The following is an 18,387-nucleotide window of genomic DNA, read 5'->3' as shown; positions in this document are numbered from 1 at the left end:
TGGCCGGGGTTAAGGCCAAGGTGCGGGCATTTGCGTATGGACTGTAAATAAAATACGAGTAAAATGGTAAAATGAAGTTTAATAGTTATTTCTCAATCCCTGAAAATTTGATGGAAATCGGATGAAAACTCGAATTTTGCGAATCAATTTTGTGTGTGGCAATTTCATCGTGGACACCCTTTATGGTGTCGATTGATTAGGTAACCTACGATGTAATTTAAATTTGACCATATTCCTACATAAACTGATTAATATTTGAACAGTTAGCAATTACAATAGTAATAATGAAAAGTAACGTAGCTACCTTATTGAATTCTCCAAGCAGAATTTTACAAACACTAATGCAGCGTGTAAATTCATAGTATTCTGATAGTTCTTACAGCAATACATATGTATGCAATTTTTATACAATACATATATGCATTTATGCAGCTGGAGAAGGCTATAATTATAGGCTATCGGCTATGAGGTTAATTCAAAGTATAAGTACAAGAAAACCGTGTACATATACTCACACCTATACTTATGAAGGACCCAAATGAACAATCGTCAGAAAAGCAATTGGCTCTGGCCATGCATTAATTATGTCACGCAAAATTGAGAAAGACCCCCACCCACCTTCTACCCCCTTTTCACCCCTTTTGTAACGTTTTCCTATACCTAATGCACTGCCTATCACACAATTTTAAACCCCAGCCCCCTCCTCTCTTAGACATGATATAGGCATACACTGTTTTTTCCGTACTCATAAATTTTATCCAAACTCCTAAAATACATTTTTTTGCTGCGAAAGTTCCAAAACCCGCGTGAACAAAACCTCATTCGAAATAGCTGTGGTGAGATCTGACCCAAAAACGCTGGTGATATAGTGGAAAGCGTGACTGCTTTCTCACCCCAGTGTGTCTGGGTTCAATCCACCCAAGTAACTATTAGGGTTTTATGATGGTTTTGTGCGCTGAGGCAAATAAACTTAAGAATACCAGTTATGATTTTTTTTCGCCTCAAGGATTTATTATGGAAATCATAAGTTTGACCTATGAAACATAATTCATAAGTAAAAAAAAAACATAAATCAGCTTATCAAACTTTTAAAAAAGTATTATAAAATGGAGCAGACTGGATTCGAACCTTGGGCGTTCTAATAATTGAGTCCGTGAAAATTGAATAGGCTAAAGGCGTATAAACCACCTAATGTAGTACAATGAATAGGATAAAATGATAAAAGGCTTGCAATTTCTCATTACAGCTAAAATGCTATTTTTCGAAATAATGAAACTATGAGATATAATAATAATAATTTGTACATGCAGATGCGAGAAGAGGAGGTAAAATGTGTGTATGACTGACACATAAAACCTGTCAATTTTGCTGCCAAAGGGTCACAGTTAGTGATTTTTACTGTAATAAGCAATCGCGATGAGTGACCGCTCATCAGTATAGCTAATCGCTGATTGTGATACTCTAGAAATGAAATTAACAGGTTTTATGTGTCACACACAAACTTTACTTCCTCTTCTTGCATCTTAAAAATAAATAATATCGTTATAATATCTCATAGTTTCTTAATTCCGAATAATACCATTTTAGCTGTAATGAGCAATTGCAAGCCTGACGATAACAATTCATAAGTCATGCTTATAGAATACATAAGTGTCTTGTGAATCCAATTGTTCAGGTTCATAAGTCATGCCTTATGGAATTTTTAACCCTGGCCATTCGATTGCCGTCAACACAGCAAAAAAAAATAATATCACATCAAAGTGGATGCACTTCAATCAACAATCAATACGAAACTAACGATTTTAAATTGGCTCACCACTTTAGTAGCCTATTGGTCCCAAGCAAACGATTAACGTACCCTATTCTAGTTGAAATTCTATTACTACACTATGTTTGTTTTGATTCGCTATGAAAGTTTGACAGATAACATCAGGGGTGTGTGGATTCATGCAGAACATGCAGGGGTGAGTGAAATAGCTTGGGACTGCTTGGGACCGTTGTTCTGGTACTGAGTGAGCCAAAAATAATAATGATTTTCTTCGAGACCCAGTGGTCTTAGAGTTACCTCTATGCTTCAATCGTGTCGAAAATATGGTGTAATACTCGGTGTAATATTACTGGCCAAAAAGGACAACATTATTATTAATACAGTGCATGAACTGACATTACGCTGCTTTTACTGCATTTGTTTATTGTTGTGGCCATAAAAATTACATGAGGTTTTTGACATGATTGAAGTGCATCCTCTTGGATGTAATATTAAAATTTATGTTTGCTGTGAATGGATGGCAATCGATGTTCGTTGGTTATTGGCACTAGATTGCGAAACAGAGACCGATGTTAAATAAACGAATCATGAAAAATTAGAAAATACCGTGCCTATTCAAATTTCGGACACTTAAACTCGAATTTCGGACACTTTTAAAAGTTGATTATCTCGGTCGAATATGATCCACATGTCTTGTAAATTTTAAATTTTTTTGACTAGTGCCCTCCACGATCATATAACATTATTACTTTGTTTCTAACTGGATGTAATATTTAATTAAAAATGAAAGTGTCCGAAATTTTAATCGTCCGAAATTTGAATCGGAACGGTATATGACTCCCAAGCAACCTGGTTTATACAAGGTGTGAAGATCTAGTCCAGTCTTGGGCGTATCCAGCGAGCCATCCTTCAGCTTGCTCACAATCTCCGTCGCTGGCGAGAGACAAACAGACGAGCACTTTTGCAAGCCGTAAACTTGCTGATTCACGGTAACGTCGGCCACCGAATCACCACCAAAACTCACGACGGACACGTTATCAGCACTTTCCCCAGCTAATTTGCCAACCGGACTCGATAGAACTACACGCCGAAAGTTTGATATCCGAATACGGTGAACCGGGAGGCAATGAAAATCACAAGCGAAGAACGTGCGAAAGCAACCTCGTCGTCGTCGAACGGCAAAAACGGAACTCGGTGAGCAATTTTGTGATACGGAGTTTCCATTGAAAATCAACCGGGAATGCACGAATTTACCCACACCTAACTGCGAGAGGCACTTTTGGTACACTTTCAATCAGGGTGTCACAATATCAGCTTCAATCGACGAAATCGATGCGACGAAGAGAGCTGGCTTTCTTTTTCTGTTAAAGTTGAACAGCTTCGTAGCATTCTAGAACCTCAGTCTTTCTCCCAAGCTTCGGTGAAACGGGCGAGCGAAAGAGCGCTCGACTTTGATAGTTTCGTCTTTCATGAAACACATCAACAGAGGTTTCATGACGTATATGACGGAAAATGAAAATATATATTTAAAGCATTTCTCACGGGAAAGCACTTGAAGATTATACGTAATATGTTTAATTTATCTTCCATCCACATATTTATCTAAAAAAAATTGACGAAAACGGAACACAACGCATTTTAAACTGATTCAAAGAGTGGTGATATAATGTTCGTGAAAGGGATTGAAAGCCATAATGAGGTTTCGTTTAACTAGAAAATCGACGTAACATACATTGAAAGCAACGACGAGAAGATCCACAGTCAGCCTTTCCTTCTAAGCGTGCTTCCTTTTCATTTTCGTTTCTTGCTGATAGTCTAGCTAGGCGTTATAAAAATTAAACATTGAACACGTTGCATGAGAGAAACAAAACTCAAGTTCATTTTAGAACTTCGAAAATGTAGAGCCCTGCTTTCGATATCAATTTCGGTCGAAAACACTTAATTTTTTGCAAAAATAGTTGCCAGCGAACCAACATCAACACCGACCGTACCGAGCTCTTTCACGCACCTTACAGCGCGTAAATAAACTGAAATTAAAAATTATCACTCGCGATGCCACAAATTTCTGGTCCGGGAGAAAAAATCAAACAATGATGCTTGCAAACACGACGAATCAAGTTTTCTTTCTCGATTCTAAAACTTCCCGGAAAGCGAGAAAACAACCAATCGCACACGTGTTACCGATTGGGAGGCAGAGTGCCAGCGCTAATCAGGCAAATGCAGCCGAAAACTATGAGAACAAACTTAAAACACAACCGTATCTGAAGGGGTTCGAAACTGCACCTGGAAGAAGAAGAGCAGTGGAAGAAACATTACGAGAATAAAAAATACGAACCGAGAAGGATTGGAAGATTACGTCACAGAGAATTCGTTGCAGTTCTTCGAAACAAAGACTATTTCAAGACTTTTCCGGGTTATTTCCAAACTAGTTAAAAAAACAAAACTCTTCAGACCACGGAAAAGGGAACTTTCAAGTACAAAATAGGACGACTCTCTTGTTGAATTTCTATTCTGAACCTATGTGCAAATGTGTGCTGGAATTTGACCATTCCCACTCGTTCCCAGCCTTTAAACATAGCATGCTTGACATTTAATTTCTCAACAAAATACAGCACGAAGCCGGCTCTTCGAAATGATGCCTAAGACAACGTTGTACATAACATAAAAGGTTAAAGAACAGGAACGAACTCACCAAATAAACGATGGTTCGCCGTGAAGCAAAAACCTGAAAGACTGTTGCATCTCCTAATTCTAGTTCAACAATTCACAACATTCCATTGGATCTTCAAAGAATCTCTTGCACAATTCGCCTCTAATCAGAATCCAGTTAGCGAAGTTAGCGATTTTCAGAGTTGGTTGGAAATGCTAACATGAAGCTTTAGTTTGATAATTTATTAGCTAGTGAATGATCTTTAGAAGAGGGTAGGTGAATAGTTCCGTTAGAGTACGGCAGTATGAAAATTGAATAAAAGTTTGAAAATGAGCGAAGGGCCATTAATGCGACAGTTTTTGAAGTCAGACGCACATCTTTTGCCTAACCCGTACGATGTACGCGGAGACTTGAGACGTGGGGCTTTAGGTAGTGATGAAACGTCGCTAGAACTATTCCACAGCCGCAGTCAGTTATGAGCAGAAGGAGGACGCACATCTTTTGCCTGTCGACTTGAAGTCATACTTCAAGTCTCCGCGTACATCGTACGGGTTAGGCAAAAGATGTGCGTCTGACTTCAAAAACTGTCGCATTAATGGCCCTTCGCTCATTTTCAACCTTCTGTTCAATTTTCATACTGCCGTACTCTAACGGAACTATCCACCTACCCTCTTGTAAGGATCATTCACTAGCTAATAAATTATCAAACTAAAGCTTCATGTTAGCATTTCCAACCAACTCTGAAAATCGCTAACTTCGCGTATGAAGTAACATAAAAAAAACTTTGGGCCTTTTTATGTTTGAAAGCTGACTTATGAATTTCACTGTTTAGACTTATAAATTCTGTTTCATAGATAAAACTTATAATTTCCATAATAAATGATGTGGTGAAAATATAAATGATTCTTATGGAATTCTTTTATTTGCCTCAGTTATGCAAAACCGTTTACTTTTTTCTTAAAAAAGCCAACTAAAAAAATGTGTCAGTTCAATTTTACGAAGGTTTTGCTCAGTAGTCAAGCCCCAAAGCTGATCGATCGTTATTAATTAACTTATCCTCTCTTTTAGGCAAAACGGAGATCTGCAGTCTCAGCCCCAGCTCAACCATACAAGTCCCACCAACGAGAATGTAACCTTTGGTAAAAGAGACTATAACCAACTTCCATTCTCCTACCTTAACGATCTGGATCGATCGGATGCAGAAACGACTACTGAACTATAGGTTTTAATAAAAATTAAAATTATCAACACTCCAACGACCACCGAAGAAATTCGTTTTCTCACCAAAACGGCTAACCAAGTCAATGGTCTGCGGAGAAGAAAGAATGGTGAGAACAAAATTTACAATAAAAGTTCAAATTTGTGAGAAGCCATCCTGGAACGAATGTGTAGATCAACTGCCTTTTGAGTTAGTGTATAGATATTTTAACCGTTGTTTTATTTTTGTTATGTCGTAAGATTTTACCTCTAGATAGCTGCAATATTTTTATTTGTTTTCAATCTTTTTTTTTACATTTATGTAAACCTATGTGGCATTTTTCTATATAAATATCTACACGATTCTTAACAATCTAGTTTTATATACATAACACTATCCCTTTCTTATCACTGAGTCGATTAACTGTGACATTCATATTTATAAAGAAACCCGAACGAATGAAATATTATAAAAAGTCTGCTTCTTTGTAAATAGTAAGGATATTGCGCTTAAATAGTAGTACCGAACTATTTATGTTGGTACACACTTCATCCATAATGTACATATTGAGTCATTCGATTAGCTGATAAGATAGGATCGAAAATCAACAAGAGGTTTAATTAAATAATTAATATGAGCTATGGAAAATCGTTCACCGTCCCAATGCAATGTTTGCAGTGCGATTCTTCCAGGAACTGAAGCTGTTTATGGTAGAAAAATTGTAGATTTTTATTAATTTTACTTACGGCTACAGTATTGTTGGTTAGGGATAGAAACTATCCTTTACAATTTTTAAATAAGTGTAAAAAGAGACGCATACACGCTCTGGAAAAAGAGGAAAAATAGAGAAGAAATATTACTCAGTATATTGTAAAACCAACCTGATTGAGATGAAATAAATGGAGAGAGAGAGATTATCAAATAGAGCTGTTTTACTTTCGTTCAAGTTATGATATATTTTGGCCCACAATCATATGTTGGCCCACCTGGCTATATTTTGCACATTTTACCACGTTAAAAACTTTAGAATATTGTGAAAGTTACATGAATTTTTTTACAACACCTAGCTCATTCCGTTTTTGTTTTCAGTAGAAGCTTCCATTTCGTGGTAGTAAATTGAAAAAAAACACTCGTGCTGAATTGGTCCACAATCAATAGGAGACGGCATAATTGAACCCAACTTAACTTAACTTAAAATGTATATATTTTGAACATGTGAATGTGATTGTTGCGTCAATTAAATTCCATTGCATCCGTTTTTTAGCTCGAAGAAGCGATAAAATGTGTTAAAATAGTGATCTGAGGCATGACAAAAATATGTTCGCCATTATCTGGAGAAAACATATTTTCGCCATACCCGTTATAACCAATTCTGACAGCGCTTTACCATTCGTCTAAAGACTGGAACGCGCAAAAATTGGTCGACAAAAAAATCGTTTCTTTCAGTCAAAATTCATATTACAAAAATTTTCTTATTTTTCTTTTGGTAGTTCAATTCATATATTTAAAGGAAAAAATGTTCATTTATTCTTTTTGTTTGCCGAATCCGAACTGCCGTGTCTTCCGCTTAACCCCTTCCATTAAATTTTGTACAGTGGTCTCATCGACCTTATTCGCCGCCTGGCGATCATTTATAGATTTAAACTGCTGCTCGTTTTCCATGGATTTATTAGTTTTTTTTTTTTTTTTGGAGATTCCGTTTGACTAAGGCCTAATACTGTTCGATAGGGCGAAGTTCTGGGCTGTTGGGATGGTTGTGGTCTTTGGGTACCACAACCACGTTGTTCGAATCGTACCACTCGATTGCCTTTTCCCATAGTGGCAGCTCGCCAAGTCCGGCCAGAACATTATTTTGCTTTAGGAATGGTAGCAGCCACTTTTCCAGGCACTCCTGGACGTAGATCTCTTGATTAATAGTTCCCGTAGTAATGAAAATGCTACTTTTTAGACCACACGTGCATATGGCCTGCCAGAAGAGATATTTTTCAGGAACTTCGATTGTTTGATGGTTTTGAAAATTTCAACCACCTTCCCTTTTCCTGATGCGGTATAAAACTCCTGTCCCGGAAGCTGCTTGAAATCCGCCTTCACATAAGTTTCGTCGTCCATGACGACACAGTCGAACATTGTGATCAGATTCGTATACAGCTTTCTGAGCCGCTGCTTTGCCGACGTGTTTTGTTTGTAATCTCGGTTCACCACCTTCACCTTCTTAAACGTCGAAAACCCGGCTCGTTTTTTGGCCCGCTGCACAGTAGTATGGGAGACATTGAGCTTGCCAGCGACGTCCGGGATGGAAAGGTTAGGATTCCGCTTATATTTCACCGCCACCTTCTTCGTCGCCGCTGCCACATCCAGATTACGATTGCCGCCGCTTCCAGGCTTCCTGGCGGTCGACATACGCTCCCCGAACACTTTTAAAACGTTTGTCACGGTCGATTTGGCCACATCCAGCAATTTTGCCAACTTGGCGTGTGAGAACGTTTGATTCTCTTACTGCACGAGCAAAATTTTGACACGCTGCTCCTCTTGCTTGGACGTCATTTTGAAAACTGGAGAGCAAACGGTGAAAACTCATCATAGCAACCATTGTATATACACTCAACTTCCAAATGCAGCATTTCAGGTTTTTTTATGCATTTTTAACAGAAATACACCAATTTGAAATTGACCAATTTTTGCGCGTTTCAGACTTTACTCATCGTTAAGCAGAGCAGTAGCAACAATCAATACGAAACTAACGATTTTAAATTGGCTCACCACTTTAGTAGCCTATTGGTCCCAAGCAAACGATTAACGTACCCTATTCTAGTCGAAATTCTAGTACTACGCAATGTTTATTTTGATTCGTTATGAAAGTTTGACAGATAAAATGAGGGGTTATTGGTTTTTCCTATGTTTCGAGGGGTGATTCGACAAGCTTGGGACCACAAAGCTGTTGAGGAAGAGAAGAAAAGAGAAGCTGAAGAAAAGCAAAAGAAGGCTGAAGAGCGAAAGAAAAAACAAGCACAAAAATCGGAGGACAACACAACAGAAGGCTTAATAACGAGATGAGAGCAAACAAGCAATGAAATCAAAAACACTGGAGTCGCTTTTAACGCGGGTGATTCGTCCCGCGTAAAAACAAAAGTAGAAGGGTCTGTGTCTAGGGGCACGAACGGAAGCTTGACGTAGGACCGCTAGTTGACGGAATAGATGTGAAGAGCATTTAGTTCTTTTAATTGATCAATTATCTATTATCTCAACTCTTTCCGTTTTTGAATTGTAGGCGTACCAAGTTTGTAGTAATTTTTTTCAAAGAGAAAGTTGATTAAGAGAATCAATCAAACTCACTTGCACCCCTGCTTCCAAGTTTGGTTACAAGATTACAACTCTGGAGAGCATTTTGTGTGGTCGTTGGGGGCTTGTGGTTCTGAATATGGACAAACAAGCACAGATAAATTCTATGTAAGCTTGATGGCCCTGAAAAGGGCCGTTTTATTGAAGAGGACACCCATGGCCACTTACGCTTAGCGTGTTTAGTGTGGGTGACAGCATCACGGACCTCATTTTCCAGGAACACCTTCAGCACACCTCGTAGATCCGACCGGAGATACGTTTGACACCACCACGGCGAGCCGGACGACGGAAGGCGGTTATCTCGAAGAACTTTTCGATGACTCTTGGCGCCTCCTTTACCAGACCTGTTCCTTCTTTGCCACAACAATTGTTGCTTGTTAGGTGTAAAGGAGTTGCTGTTCACTATACAGCAGCGCTCTTTTATATCTTTTCAGGTTAAAGCAGAATGATGTGCAACCAAGTAGTGGTATAAAAGCTACAAAGACTCATCTCATTATGACTAGTTTGCTATCAAGTAGCGACACTGCCTCTTTTCCTTTTGCGTACACGGCGAATGAGAACGACCCAAATTTGAGTTTAGTTCACTCATAATCGCCAAAAGTGCAGGAACTCAGCGATGAGTAAATTTGTCTCATGGTTTCCTGTGCAAAACCTAAAAAATCTGCCAGAAAATAAGAAAATTTGATTAAAATTTTATTCACTCTCGGAGTAGTACCAATACACTGAGTGAATCCAATCTTTACTTTCCTCAAATTCGGGAATTTTTCCCTGGAAAAATCTGAGAAAACATGAGGCAAATTTAATCATCGCTGAGTTCCTGCACTTTATTTCTTATATCTGAGATAACTAAACTCAAATTTGGGTCGATCTCATTCGCCGTAATATCACCTTGAAAGATATCAGTGCCGGTGGTTGGCCTGGTCCAATCTCAGTCGACTCCACCGGCATGTTCTAAGGCATAACATTCTGATCACGCCTTCCTTCGAGAAGTAAAACCGTTGGTCCCCGGTTGAGTTGATGGATCGATTGGTAGGGTCCAAGTGTGGAAGCTGCCTCCCTGGCGTCGGTAGCATTGTAGTTCAGTACGGAAAACAAATCTCGCGTCACTTTCCAATAGGTCCTATCTACATTGATCGATTCTCTTCATCGACACTCTCTTTCGTAAATAACTCGGTTTCACAAATGTTTCCTGCCGTCTTCGTCGAATTAGATGCTAGATTGTTGATTCTTCCATCGAAAATATCCGGCCGTGGCGATTCCAAGTTTATCAAGGTTGATCAAAATAATTTATACCCCTGCTTGCAGTATGATTACATGCGCATTTTGTGTGGTCGTTGCTTCTGAATATGGACAAACAGGCAGATGGCTTATATTCCTACTCTTTACTGTAATAAGCTTGGTGGCCCTGAAAAGAGCCGTTTTCTTGCCAAAGTTGGTGATGATTTAACCTCCTAAACCAAACAGAGTGCGTCTCTGTCACTTCAAAACGTAGATGACATCCATGGTCGCTAACGCTTCACGTGTTTAGTGTAGGTGACAGCATCACGGATCTCATTTTTCAGGAACACCTTCAGCACACCTCGTAAATCAGACCGGAGATGTGTCAGACACCGCCACGGCGTGCCAGACGACGGATGGTGGTTATCTCAAAGAATTTCCGTTTGGTTCTGAATATTGCGATTAGTGTGCAAAATATTACGCAATTCCATCCTCCCCATTCGCGCGCGCCCGAGGATCGGAGGCGAATGCCACTTCGACTTGTTTCGTCTACTTAGGCTCTGAACCATTTGGTGGATTATTTTAACTTTTGGTTAAAATTTGACAGATGGAAAGTTATCGATTAACCCTGCTATCCGAGCGTGGTTATTTCTGACAGACAAGAAGTTAAATTTTGACGACCGTGGCTCGAAAACTGGTCGATCGACAGCACGGGGATTTTCGAACATAAGAAATAACTTTCGAAATGTCACTTTTAACTACGAGTTAAATTTAACTCGGCAAATGGTTCACAGCCTTAGGCTCTGAACCATTTGGTGGATTATTTTAACTTTTGGTAAAAATTTGACAGATGAAACGTTATCGATTAACCCTGCTATCCGAGCATGGTTATTTCTGACAGACAAGAAGTTAAATTTTGACAACCGTGGCTCAAAAACCGGTCGATCGACAGCACGGGGATTTTCGAACATAGAAAATAACTTTCGAAATGTCACTTTTAACCACGAGTTAAATTTAACTCGGCAAATGGTTCACAGCCTTACTACTCTCTGACGACTGTGCTGGGGAAGCAGCATATGCATGGAGGTAATTGGTGGATTTGTTAGTTAATTCGACGCTTTTGGACAATTCTGGACATTTACCAGTTTTTCAATAGTTTCTTGTTGAAAATCAACATTCGGAAGCATTGTTATCGATGCGTAGCCATATTTCTGATCGATTGGTGATAAAATTATTGAAATTGGACCAGGGACAGCTGAGTTATTAACGTTCAAAATCTTTCTTAATTTGTTACATGTTCCATTTTCGGTTTTCACAAAGTGTACCCCCATATAGAAATCAAAGACGTAGTCCTACGTCAAAAACCGTGTAAATTCCGAAATCCGCGTAGAAAAAAACCGCATAAAAAAAACCGTGTAAAAAAACCGCGTAAAAAGCGTACATACATAGGATGTGCAAACAAAAATACTATCCCATCTGGCGGATGAAAGCAAAAGCTTCTAAGAAAATTCTATTGCAGCGAACCACATTATTTTAATTGATTTCTTCGCCAGTTAGTCGTCTGTCACTTCGTTTGTGATGAAACTCCTCATTTGCTTATTTAATTCACACTTCTAAATTAACATTGTCGAGATAATTGTGTTTAGATATGCGGAGCAAACTTGACAAAGGTAAAAAGTTTGCCTAGACTTTGAAAAAAAAAAACGGTGAGTTTCATTCTCGGTTTCATTTGTGTCGGAATACTCAAAACGAGGTAAACATAAATAAGAGACTCACTTTACTAAATCAACACTGATAAATTTAACTATTCCTATTTTGCTTGCAATTTAATCAATTTGACATTAAACTCAGTTTAATCATATCGAATGATTAAAATTTAATCCTTTCTTTCTAAAAAATAAGCATCTGATATTAATCCCAGTTTAATCATGGTTGATTAGATTGTAGATTATCTTTTTTTGAATAAATTTTAGTCATTTTTGACTCTATTTTAATAATTTTTGGTTGAATTTTTATCTCATTTGATTGTATATCAGTATTGAAAATGAAAAAAAATTAATACTGGAAAGATTATTTCGATTTTAATCATGCATGACTACTGCCGAAGTAATCATGGCTCGGACTCAATAAGTTGAAGCGGGAATATGCATACTTTTTAAGGTTTTTTTATTTAATTTATCTTTGAGTGAATGTTCCACAGTTTTTGACATTTTGATCGAAATTAAGAAATTGAATAGAAGCTACTCACTTTAGGGTAAACTGAGCAAGCGTGCATGCTATTTTTAGTGACCCGAAAATGTTGTCATCCCTAAGAACCAGGTGGCACCACATACATTTTTTTTGTGGCTGGGATTTTGGTGCCCGAGTTGGTGTCTCAGATGATGCACACGCTATTTCAAAACTTACCAAATTTGAGAAGAATTCACCTAGATCGGTCAAAACTGAACCTACCCAAAATGAGTAAACTATGTTGGGAGTGACAAGTTGACAAATGAACACAGTCGATCGGATTCACGTCGATATAGTCCATTTGTCAACTTGTCACTGTCAACACAGTTTATCCATTTTTGGGTTGTTCAATTTTGACCGATCTGGGTGGATTGTACTCAAATTTGGGAACTTTTGAAATACCATGCACGCATTTTGAGGAAATTTTGGGTTTGGGTTCCATTATTAATGCAGATTACGAATATGCATTAACCTCAATACCCTTAAAGAACCCAATTCTATCTAATTTTCTTTCATTACAAGACTGATGAGTTGAAAAGTTTTTGTATGAAAATCATTCACACAGTGTTCTGTTTTGATTGTTGTATGTATGATTATAACGCTAATTTTAAATTATATTCATACGCCTTGATTCTATCAAAAGATGAATTGAATGACGATCTTCTTAAAATCATCTGATAATAAGCATGGGGCTTGGGTGATGCAAAAATCATTCAGTAAACGGCGGGTGTTTACGTTCAGTGTAGGAATGTTGCCGAACATGCATGAAGCAACTATGTATTAGGTTTTGCACCGTCGGGGTTAACCTCAATCTGATGACAGTTCAGTGGTACTGTTTACGTGGACTTAGTCGATTTTTTCTTGAGTGGATTTTCTCTATAATCACATTTCTGCAATATTCACGAGCAACAAATTTGCAACGCGCAGTTCCTCGACAATTTTCAAGTTAAAATTCGGAAATTTTAGTGCTTGTAAACAGTACACTGAAACAAGGACCATAGTAATGAATACTATTTTGCAGAAAACACTTGTTTTCAATATAACGACGCTTATTACCGTTAAATCTACTAGGAATTTATTATAGTTGACTATGAATGTTAAAAAAATTACTATGATTCTGACAAAACTACTATGCTTGCTCAAAATGCATAGTAATTTTGATAGAATTAATAGTAAATTTAAATAAATTTGTTTTCTGCAAAAATCTATTGGTAAAGGTATTTAATTTAAACCAGCAATATAGTATTTATTCCAATGGATTTTGTTTCAGTGTACCACTGAACTTTCAAAAAGGTTCAGCCGATTAACACTGAGTTCATTCGTGACGTCACGCTGCAGTACCTCCTTTGGTTTGTTTTTTCCGTCGATCTTGTTTTCCGTGCTGAGCACCAATTAGGTTCTGCAGCGTGACGTCACAAATGAACTCAGTGTTAAACGGCTGAACCTTTTTGACAGTTCAGTGGTACTGTTTACAAGCACTTAGTCGTTTTCTCGAAAAAAAATTTCTAAAGTTTCTGAATTTTAACTTGAAAATTGTCGAGGAACATTGCGTTGCAAGGATGTTGCTCGTGTACATTGCAGAAATGCTGTTTACATCTCACTGCAGTCTGAAAAATTATCGAGAAAATCCACCCAAGAAAAAATCGACTAAGTCCACGTAAACAGTACCAGTAAACTGTCATCAGATTGAGGTTAACCCCGACGGTGCAAAACCTAATGCTACCGACGTGCCAGGAAGGCAGCTCCCACACCTGGACCCTACCTATCGACCCATCAACTCATGAACCGGGGACCAACGGCTTTACTTCCCATCCGAATGAAGGCGTGATCAGAGATGTTATGCCTCAGAACATCCCGGCGGTGCCGACTGGGATTGAACCCAGGCCTGCTGAGGTGAGAGGTAATCACGCTTACCACTACACCACCGGCGCCGTTACTGCAGTACCTAATATTGATTTCGTTCCAACTGCTGATTCTAGCCCCGGGAAAAGCAACAGCAATCAACCCACCTATACGACAAGCCGGTGGAAAAGGAATTCAGGTCATTTTTTCCACTCAGCCCAAGTTGTACTCGTCGCTGCTGCTACTGCTGCTACTAAAACGAACAAAATGTAGAAATTTTCTTAGTGCTAGAAGCAAGGTTTGAACCTCCATACCGCAAAGCTGGTTTATCCACCACTGATGGAGCGACATCTGACGGAATTGATAGTGGAAGCTATTACTCAATAATTCAGTGCAAACATTTCAAAGGGGCGTAATTGCTTTTGTAAACAATGGCTTTAGCCGTCGATTTCTCCCAAATAAAAGCGCACTCATGAAAATTAATTACATCAACAGGAAGAGAAATGTTTCCTCTACCAGCTAGCATTGTTAATTTGGAAGAGTGAGCATTTATTTGCGAGAAATCAACGGCTAAAGCCATTGTTTACAAATGCAATTACGCCCCTTTGAAATGTTGGCACTGAATTGTAAATCGCGATTAGATAACAACTGTCGTCGGTTCGGTTCGTCTCGTCTCGTTTCGCGAAAAGCGTTTTATTTTGATCATTGTTGGTATCCGATTACGGTATCTTTGTTTTGATCCGCACTTGGTGACGATAAGAACGCCTGCAGCACGAGATTTTTAGTAGATTCAGCTGGTTCGAAATGAGCGGAGCACGAGACTTATCAAAGTTAAATGTTGGTTTTATAGGTGGTGGAAACATGGCATATGCCATTGCGGCAGGATTGTTCAAAACGGGTGTGTTGGGCTCTAAACTGATAAATGTAATTGCTGATAACATAATGTGTGCGTGATTTTAGGTGTTCTCAAGCCAAGCCAAGTTATTGTGTCTGCAACTAATCTGAAGAACCTGAAAACGCGGTGGAGTCCTTTGGGCGTTAACAGGGTCACCACAAGCAACGCACAAGTTTTGCTCGAAGCCGAAATCATTTTCCTCAGTGTGAAGCCACACATCCTCCCGGTTTGCCGTCAATCAATCTTAGATGAAGCGGATTCGCTGGAAAACCTTGCGGCGCATTGTGGAGAGAAGGTTATGGTTTCCATTCTGGCAGGAGTTACCCTGGAAAAGTTGAAAGACACATTTTCCTTTTTGAATATCCAACATGTGCGTACGATGCCCAATACCCCAATGCAAGTAGGAGCTGGATGTACCATATACTGCGGGGGATTTGACAACAACTGTCCAGGGGTAAATAGCTACAATCAATGCATTTGAGTTCTTCTGACTATTTTTGTTTTGTAGGTGGTACTGAGCTACTATGAAGACATTAAATTTATGCTGAATCAGCTAGGGCAAGCGTATGAAGTTCAAGAGGCGCAAATTAACGGAATTACCGGTCTGACCGGTTGTGGTCCTGCTTATGTTTATGAGATTATCGAAGCCTTAGCCGACGGTGGCGTAAAGCAGGGTATTGCTCGTGAAATGGCTATCAAAATGGCAGCCCAAACTGTGTTGGGAGCTGCAAAAACTGTGCTGGAAACTGGAAAGCATCCAGCCGTTCTGAAAGATGAAGTTTGTTCTCCGGGAGGCGCCACCATCTACGGCGTTCATGAGCTCGAAAAAGGAGCAATGAGAGCAACGTTGATGAATGCGGTTGAAAAGTCTGCTGCTCGGGCAAAGGAGTTGCAGTGAAGTATTGAAGCACAAATCTTGTTTCGACATGTTTTCGTTATTTGCACTATTCAATGTTCAACGTTGATGATATTCATAAAACAATAATATAATACTCATCGGCGTATGAAAGTTAAGCCCAATTTGTTCGCTCAATGAGAAAGCCTTCGGGGAATGTGGGACAAGATGGCAACCCTAACGAAACTCGAATAAAATTCCACAATAAATTTAAATTCCCAGGAAATAATTATTCCTGCATTAAAGTTTATGAGAGGTTTTAGACCCCTGACAAATAAGATTGCTTAAGTGTATTTTGTAGTTAATTGTAAATGTATCAGTTTATTTCTTTATTTTTGCATACACTAAAACTAAAGCAAGACTAAACCATATCTTTCTTGCTAACATACTCCACACATCTGGATGGATCGGTTGGGAAATAGTCCTGCATTTTCGTCATCAATCGTTTCAATCCTTGAATGTACTTTCGCTGGGTTTCGTCGTTCATCACATGGGCAACGTTTTTCGAGAAGATCTTCTCACGACCGGTACGAGCATGGATACCAACCATAGTGACACCGATTGGCCATGGAGCATTACCGATAGCCATCGTAAGGTACGCATCGCTGGCGTGAATGTAATCCCTCTTTAGTAGACTTTTGGTAATATCCGTCAAGCTGTCCAAAATATCTTCTGGAATACTTTTGTTGCGTAATTTTCTTAGCAATGGTTTTAAGTAAAGTCGAGTCTGCTCGAACGTAGCTCTAGCTATTTTCCACTTTGTCGCTGTACGTTCCGCCGTTGTTCCAGAGTTCAGCTGATCATTCCACATTTTAAGCATGAATTGGATCAAGGTTGTAATAACGTGCATATCATGTTCTTTGCCACTTCTTCCCAGACGAACGGCCATTTCCTGTATCGATTCATAGGTTACCGAATCATCTATGGCATAATCTTCATTCGAGCTCTTTCCTTTGCTTAGGCCAGTACCACTGGAAGTTAAAATTTCATTTAAATATTCCTCGTCTACTTGCTCCATTGCTTCTTGGAAATCATTTCGAAAACCACGATTAACCTCCGGTGCCGAAATCTCCAGCTGGCGCAACCGAGAGCATGAATCCGCTTCACTTTCTCCAAAGAGTAAAATTGGTTCTCCTCGTTCACGCAACTTTCTTATCACTTCCGTGCGAGGCAGGTTCCGGAAATCGAATTTAGAATCTTTTGTCGGGGATTTGTCACCATCGGCGCAATTGGCTTCTGATTCTCCGCTACCGCTTGCCAGTTGGTTATATTTCTCTTTGTATTCTTCCTGTTCCTGGGCCAGCAATTCCCCTCGTTTGAAATATTTTTTCTTTTCATCCTGAAGAATAGCGAACAGCTTAACTAATTTCTAGGATCTACCGAAGACAACATGTCAAGAGGACTGGCAACTCATACATTGGCTATGAGACACAGGCACAATCGCGTCACCTACTGCTTAAGTGTAAATACTCTGGCCGAATTTATAGCAATTATTATTTCAATTCTAGAAGACTTAGTGTATGTGTATTTGCTTATTTTGCTTTGCTATTGACGCATTGATTCTGGCTAAGTTACCAGTCTTCTTGATACCTATGTTGCCTTTGAGTCTGTTTAGCATCTATAAGTTCAAGGTTGATACTTACCACAAGCTTTTTGTCCTCCAAAAGCTTCCGTTTGCGTGCTATCTCTGCTTTCAGTATATCCATCGTATTTCCAGAATAGTTTTACGAAATTATATAGACTATTTCTCGCGTAACATTTGAAAAGGGCCTATGTCCAAAATGTAAACAAACCGATTTTTGATACCATTCTGTAGCACTGGTAATGAGCTACCAGTCGTATAGGAATGTTCCGCATTATCGATAAAAATCATTAAAAATAGCTTGATTTTAAAAACGGCCGATCCACCAAATTTTTCCAATCATTCATGCTAAAACGGCCTAACCTCGGGCCTAACATATATTTTTTTCGTTCGATGAGGTTCCATTCATAAGCCTAGCGACGTAGAAGGGCCGATGATTGAAAAATTTCAAATCAAAGCTAAGCCCTACTGCTTGAGGCAGGGCCGATGATTTATTTGACGTTAAGAAAAGGCTTAGCAAAGGGCCTACAATTTATGATGACAAGCACAACGGCTTAACAAAAAGGGCCTAACCATTTAAAGATTCACAAAAAGGCTTATTACTGTGATATTAAATTTTTATCGATTTTCATGTATTTTTGAAAACGTTTCGCATGTTTTGGATGTTGTGTACTGAGATATAGTTACTATTGTTATTGTGAACAATATAAATGCTTAAAATACTTCAATCTATTTATATAGGAATTAAATACTGGCGGAAAAATTTACAAT

The 18,387-nt window shown here is 38.8% G+C and overlaps 3 protein-coding genes across 4 annotated transcripts in view; 2 read left to right on the top strand and 1 right to left on the bottom strand.

Moving 5' to 3' along the window:
* The window catches only part of Cad99C (cadherin-99C), a 396,119-nt gene extending 389,989 nt beyond the window's left edge, over nucleotides 1-6,130 (top strand). For both annotated transcript variants that reach the window (XM_065226462.1, XM_065226461.1), the window contains exon 14: nucleotides 5,487-6,130. In XM_065226462.1, coding sequence (XP_065082534.1) covers nucleotides 5,487-5,640 — 154 coding nt within the window. In that variant the 3' untranslated portion in view covers nucleotides 5,641-6,130. The remainder of the gene's footprint in view (nucleotides 1-5,486) is intronic.
* Nucleotides 6,131-14,919: 8,789 nt separating this feature from the next.
* Nucleotides 14,920-16,070, top strand: P5cr (Pyrroline 5-carboyxlate reductase). Its single transcript, XM_065226449.1, has 3 exons — nucleotides 14,920-15,142; nucleotides 15,205-15,593; nucleotides 15,648-16,070. Exons 1-3 carry the CDS (start codon nucleotides 15,049-15,051, stop codon nucleotides 16,035-16,037), a joined length of 873 nt encoding a protein of 290 aa, XP_065082521.1. The 5' UTR covers nucleotides 14,920-15,048; the 3' UTR covers nucleotides 16,038-16,070.
* Nucleotides 16,071-16,390: 320 nt separating this feature from the next.
* Nucleotides 16,391-17,750, bottom strand: Prp18 (pre-mRNA processing factor 18). The gene is made up of 2 exons (XM_065226447.1): nucleotides 17,678-17,750; nucleotides 16,391-17,373 (listed from the first exon to the last, which is right to left on the bottom strand). The coding sequence occupies exons 1-2, from the start codon at nucleotides 17,738-17,740 to the stop codon at nucleotides 16,396-16,398; spliced, it is 1,041 nt and encodes a 346-aa protein (XP_065082519.1). The 5' UTR covers nucleotides 17,741-17,750; the 3' UTR covers nucleotides 16,391-16,395.
* Between the last annotated feature and the right edge of the window lie 637 nt (nucleotides 17,751-18,387).

The sequence above is a fragment of the Ochlerotatus camptorhynchus genome, unplaced genomic scaffold (assembly GCF_037179485.1).
Source record: "Ochlerotatus camptorhynchus isolate MF236.1 unplaced genomic scaffold, CSIRO-AGI_Acam_v1.1 ptg000251l, whole genome shotgun sequence".
NCBI classification, from domain to species: domain Eukaryota; kingdom Metazoa; phylum Arthropoda; class Insecta; order Diptera; family Culicidae; genus Ochlerotatus; species Ochlerotatus camptorhynchus.
This window is presented reverse-complemented; position numbering and strand designations above follow the sequence as displayed.

What these genes read in the sequence shown, in the direction of transcription:
- P5cr (XM_065226449.1), top strand. Translation starts at nt 15,049, where the DNA reads ATGAGCGGAGCACGAGACTTATCAAAGTTAAATGTTGGTTTTATAGGT. An exon ending in GGCAGGATTGTTCAAAACGG is followed by an intron (nt 15,143 to 15,204) that starts GTGTGTTGGGCT and finishes GCGTGATTTTAG; the next exon opens with GTGTTCTCAAGCCAAGCCAA. An exon ending in TTGACAACAACTGTCCAGGG is followed by an intron (nt 15,594 to 15,647) that starts GTAAATAGCTAC and finishes TTTGTTTTGTAG; the next exon opens with GTGGTACTGAGCTACTATGA.
- Prp18 (XM_065226447.1), bottom strand. Translation starts at nt 17,740, where the DNA reads ATGGATATACTGAAAGCAGAGATAGCACGCAAACGGAAGCTTTTGGAG. An exon ending in TGGAGGACAAAAAGCTTGTG is followed by an intron (nt 17,374 to 17,677) that starts GTAAGTATCAAC and finishes GCTATTCTTCAG; the next exon opens with GATGAAAAGAAAAAATATTT.